At 32.4% G+C, this 6,043-nt stretch overlaps 1 protein-coding gene across 1 annotated transcript; it reads right to left on the reverse strand.

Annotated features, from left to right (window-relative positions):
• Window positions 1-3,260: 3,260 nt before the first annotated feature.
• LOC119615688 (doublesex- and mab-3-related transcription factor A2-like) lies at window positions 3,261-4,475 on the reverse strand (the record flags this gene model as incomplete). Its single annotated transcript, XM_037971693.1, has 1 exon — window positions 3,261-4,475. A coding segment is annotated over one exon (845 nt), but the record flags the coding sequence as incomplete, so codon positions are not given.
• Window positions 4,476-6,043: the final 1,568 nt, after the last annotated feature.

Raw genomic sequence — 6,043 nt, forward strand, 5'->3', positions numbered from 1 at the left:
AATACATACACTCTGCTCCTGTAAATATGGGAACAAATTACAAAACTATTTGCCAAAACAGGCAACCGAGGCAATTTATTAACAACTGGACAGACGGATATACAGAACGAGCTAAAACCTGATTCTATACAAGAGTCTACCGACCCACACACACATTCATTGAGAGTCATCTAAATACATTACAATTCAAATAATAATCTTATGAAATTTGGTGGAGGCAATTGAAAAGTTTTTTAAATTTTTCAAAATTTTACTTCTTATGTAAAAACAAGTAGGAGTGTAAAGTCGGTTATGCCCACCATATGATACTGTTCCTACACCTATTCCTTAGAGCACGCAAAAGGGAACAAACTCCCGGGAAATAATTGTTCATAATTGACCTGAAGATTACGATTTCATTGTTTAACATTTATGCTGGATAAGATAGAAATATAGGTAATATTCATAATGGTTTTCTAAGGAGACTTTGTATAGGGTCTAGGGTCAAATATGGATACATATACAATTTAGTAAATGGATTGTATGGGGGGGTTAGATAGACCGATTTTAATAGTATAACGCATATTATATTTCATCGAATTGCGACCTTGATTACAAGGCTTACATGAACGTCAGAAAGACGGATGTAGCTTAATCGATTCAGAAAATGATTCTAGTCTGATTGGTATTCTCTCAGGTGGGTGTAGAAATAATATTTTTGTACGTTACAAATATCATCACAAACGTATAATATCTTCCCCACTATAGAGGTGTAGGATATAAACAGCATGATTAATATTGGAACTTTGACCAATTTTGGACCGATTCTTTAATAATAAAGTGGGTATTAGAAACTTATTTGAATGGATTTTAATAACAATATTGCTATAAATACGAAATATCTAATGATTATTTAGAGAAGTTTTCAACTAAAGGCAAATTGCGTGTTTCAAGATAACTACCTTTAAACTTTCTATTATAGCATTCCTATCCAAAAAGTATATCATTTAATTTTATTACTTTTTAATCATTTACCAATTGACCCCATAGATCTCTTACGAGTTCAACATTTCATATGTGTAGGATAGTTCGTACTTACTTACAACCCATACAGAAATACAGACAGATAACATACATATTAGACAAATATAATAAAAAAATATCCTTACAACTTATCCAATAATTCATTGTCAAAACGGGAGAGGTCAGCCAGTGAAATTGTGTTTGTTGTATAAAACTCTAATTGTTGTTGTTCTTGTTGCTATTGTTGTGACTTTAAACAACAAGAATTTTATAAGGCTTACAAACGCACACATTGACATTGTTTGGCGAGTGGCATGACCAACAAAACCCAACAATCAATTCATGCCACAAAACATTCCAAACAATGACCACAACAATATAAACATACATACGTTCATACATAAATCCAACTACACAATCGTACGATGGCTGATGACTTTGACTATAAGTCTTTGTTTTTGTGTTGTGTTGCTGGTTGCTTTATTGTTTTATATTTTTTTTGAATTTAGCTACCGGAGAGACTATGAAGTTACGGGTTACGGACTTTCAATAGATACATACCATTGTATTGTTTATAAAATTACTTATTTAGAAATTAATAAACAAATAAATAAATATTCGCAACAATACAAATACATATAAATTTTACACTGTAATTGTAATTTATGAAAAATCCTTTTGTGCGAATATCTAATACATATTTGCCATTGAGGATTTATTTGGGAAGTCAATTGGTATGCAGTTGTTTGGTTTGGAATATTCACAAAAGAGTGGGTTCTGCGGATCTTTGAACGCAAGCCGGTTATTAAAACAGGGGCAGTTGGTTTTTTAAAATTAAATCTTAGTCTAAAATTTTAATTCATTTTCGAAATGTTTCATTGTTTAAGGCTTAGTAGATTATGGTTGTAATTGTATTGCTAAATTGTCGATGTAAGTAGAAATAAAGCTGGTCAGTAGAAATAAACTGTAAGTTTAGAATAAAATTTCAAATTTATGTAATGGAAGTGTTTTCGAGTTAAAGATTTGAATTTGGCCTTTATAAACACTCCTGGGCATGTTTAGGGGTCTTGAAAGTAGGGGTCTCGTCGTAGGCAGTATATTGTTTATAATACATACGTAGTTATTTTCTCAGGAAAAACTTGGTAATGTCTTTTACTTGTAACCACTACCATACATTTCAATGACTACAACATACCGTCCTGGTTACATAGAAGTAGTGTTATTACATAGTGATCGGGTCTCTTTTGACCCTAGCTCCCATACAAAGTTTCCTTCAGAAAATTACTTCTAAACACTAATATTGCGATGAAATTCAGCATAAATAAATATTATATAAATATATGAATCAAATTTTATCGGAATCGGTCCATATTTGCCCCTAGTCCCTATATAAAGCTTCTTTCAGAAAATTAGTTTATCGTCCATAAATATATCGGAACCAAGGTACTATTCAAGGGTGGCGTGTGATAATATCCATGGACGTTATAACGTCCATGGATGTGAAGGGACTGGTGAAGGGTATATAGTCGACCACGACTGGCTATACTTTTATTTCTTCGCTCACTAATAACTGAATAAAAATTGCTTATCTGCAAGCTATTGTGTTAAGTACTGGCTCCAATTACACATCTAAAAGGAATATAAGATTCTGCTTCTTCTTGTTTCTAGAAGATGTTTGGGAACTAGTGCCGAAGCTTTCTATTGTCTTAGTGTAGTACCAATACAGTCTTTAATAGTACTTTAATACTACTGAATAAGTTTGCACCCGAGTTTAAACTTTTAGTTTATATAAATTTTTTCATTAAATTTTCATTAAATCTTTTCCATGAATTTTTTATTTTCGAATGGTCCTTCCAACCTATTTCTACATAACGATATAAAAGACCCAAAATATTTTATTGATAATTTTATTTTAACACAGTATGTATTGAGATTTATTTGTTCAGTTTCTTTATTATTTTTGTTAATTTTTTTTTTTTAATTTTTTACAAATAAATTTGTTACTTAAATACTTAACAATAAGTAATAACTATTTAATTATGAGTAAATATCGCAATATATAATTTTCATTATTAAATTTACTTAATTTGTTTGGCATTCTTAACCAATTTAATATTTTACAATATCTTTTATCTTAGTTTGTTTTTTTGTTTTCAATATAATGGAATACAACACTGGTCAATTTAAATTTATATAATACAGATGATATAATTTTATTCGTTTTGTTATTTGTAACAAATTACAATTAATGTGCGTAATTTGTAGGTTTTTATGTACGTATATTTTGAAGTTCTACTAAATTATTATTATTTAATTATTTTTTTAAGCAACAATTACTATTTAACATTAGAAGTAAGTAACATGTACTAAAGAATATTTATGATCGACTAAAGTTAGAGAAGATTCCATCCACTTTGCAAATACTTCTTCTTTTACACAATTTGTCCTATAAAATATTAAGTTCCCTAAATAATTTGTCTGTGAGTCTTAATTATGATTATGTACAGCTTGTCATTCATGTATGGTATCGGTTTCATTGTGGATAACTTAGTCCGAATCCAAATTGCGCCAGCGCTACTCAAATGGTCTAAACATGCCGTTGTGCTCACCACCGGCTAAACCGAAATCTCAATCTTGTGAATCTCCAGCATTGCTATTACGATCCACTGACGCACCACCATTCGATTCAGACTGTTCAACATCTGCTGGATTTATAACACCCGGCAAATAGCCGGTACCGGCATAGGGTGCTGTTAAGAAACGTTTAGCGTGGGCTTGCATAAATGGAGGATATCTGTGGGTGGGTGAACCGAAAACAGCAGCCGGAGGAACTAAAGGTGAGAAAGCTGATTTCAAAGGAAATGGTGGTGAAGGTGGTACATTGGGAGGTGAGTTTGTGGAACTTGTTAGAATGTCCTCTCCCGAAATCATGGCTTCCATGGTTTGCAAAACATCTCCTCGATAACGCTGCAATAATTGTTCTACATCACTTCTTCGGCGATTGGGAAACACACGCATAAGCACATCGACTGGAGAACGTTGTTGTTGGCTGGCCGAGGGATGTTGTGGTGGCATTTGTGGCTGTTGAGGATGATGAGGCGAGTGTTGAGCATGTTGGGCATGTGAATGAGCACTGGCTGCGGCCGCTGCTAAGAACTGTGTATGATGATAGGGCATAAAACCTTGAGCATTGCCATTGCTAAAAGATCTCAACATATGCATGCTGTCATTGGAGGGCGTATGCGGAGGTGAGGTGGAATCTTCTTTCTTCAGACTAAGATTTTCAGGAGTAGCCTCATCTGGAGCTGAATCTACATCCAAATCGGATTCAGGGGAACTTGGTGGTCCAGTGCGTGCAGGTGAGAGATTGCCATTGTTGTTATAACTGGAGCCTTTAGGATGTGGACTGCTGGGGGCAGATTCTGAGCCGGTATCTTGATCGGTTTCATTAGAGAGGCGAGCACGTTTGGAGCCTAAAATGAAAACAAACAAGAAATAAAGTTTGTTAGTTAAAGTGTGTAAACATTTTTTAATTTTTTTCTTAAAAAACAATATTGTTTTTCTTTTCTTAAATAAATTTATACAGCAACAACTTTAACAGTTTTGTAGAAGCACTTTTTAAAACTTCTTTTGCTTCTTAAGTCAACCTCTTGAGTTGTATTTGTCTTTTTAATGTTGTTCATCATCATCATCAAACAAGATAAACAAATAAAAATAAAGTATCAAATTTATATTTCAAATCCACACACTCACACATATACAGGTTAATGCTACCGGATCCCACTCTTAACTGTCAATTCACCAGCATGGACAGGTAACCTGGTAACAGGGGCATATGTTCAAGTAAACACAAATCATTTTACAAATACAAATATTAAAGACAGTTACAGTAGTCATTCGATACTTCACGGAGTTATTTTTATCAGTTATTTTTCATTATTTGCTTTTTTTTAATTTTTGCTTGTGATTGCGATTCTGTATTTGGTATTTGTGAAGCACTTTTTTAGATATTTGAAATTTAATTAAGTTTCAATCCCTTTCCCCTTACTTATTGATTTGGTTGTGGGTGTTTTCTTTTAATCCTGTGTAAATAATTGCAGATAAATATTGCCAATTGGAAGAAATTTTGTGTTGTTTATAATCTTGGAAAAAATGTTTGTGATTCGTTACATGTTTCCTTTTTTCTTTTGAATTTGAACCTCATTGATCTACTCTAGACAGTTCACCAAAGTAGACTTTCTTGGGTTTAAAACGACCCTTTTTTTCTAATTCCAGGACATTAACTATTCAATGTACAAAATACAAGATGGACATATTATATCAATGGATAGGAAATTTAGTACATATTTTTTTTCAAAAAAATTTAAAATTTTGAAGAAATAAAAAATTCTGGAATTCCTAAATAGGTTTGAAAAATCCCTAAAATGGGACTCATTAGATTTTTGACTGTATTGTCCATATTAGGGGAGGGGTTGTTTAAACACATTATAAAATTAATTAAAACAAGACGGTTCATATGAACTGGGTTGATATTTTTTGATATCAAATATGCGATTAGAAAACATTTGTCTTGAAATTAACATAAAAATAGGTATATTTTGGATGTAACTTCGGTACCAACAATTTTTTAAAATTTTCAAAAATTATTAAGGATCTTTTTGGAAATTTTTTAGATAACTCACCCCACCACTTTAAGGTGGAAGGTATATAGGATTTGTGCTGATATTTGTAATGCATAACAATCGGCTCAGAATCATTTTCCGAGTCTATTAAGCCATGTCCGTCTGGCTATCTGTCCATGTAAACCTAGTTTTCAAACTACAGGTCACAATTTTGAAGATAATTTAATGAAGTTTGGTACACGTATTACTATAGAACAAACCCTATTGATTTTGGTTGATATCAGTCCATTTTTTCTAGCTCCTAAACAACCGGACTCCCTAAACTGGGCTTTGCAGCCAATGATTATGCCAAATATACTAATATCTTTACAAAAATAATCACAACTACGTTTTCTATAGCATAAATGATACCCTACCCC

This window comes from Lucilia sericata, unplaced genomic scaffold (assembly GCF_015586225.1).
Source record: "Lucilia sericata isolate MDLA Ls3-8-SP2 unplaced genomic scaffold, ASM1558622v1 Contig007082F_arrow, whole genome shotgun sequence".
Classification (NCBI taxonomy): Eukaryota; Metazoa; Arthropoda; class Insecta; order Diptera; family Calliphoridae; genus Lucilia; species Lucilia sericata.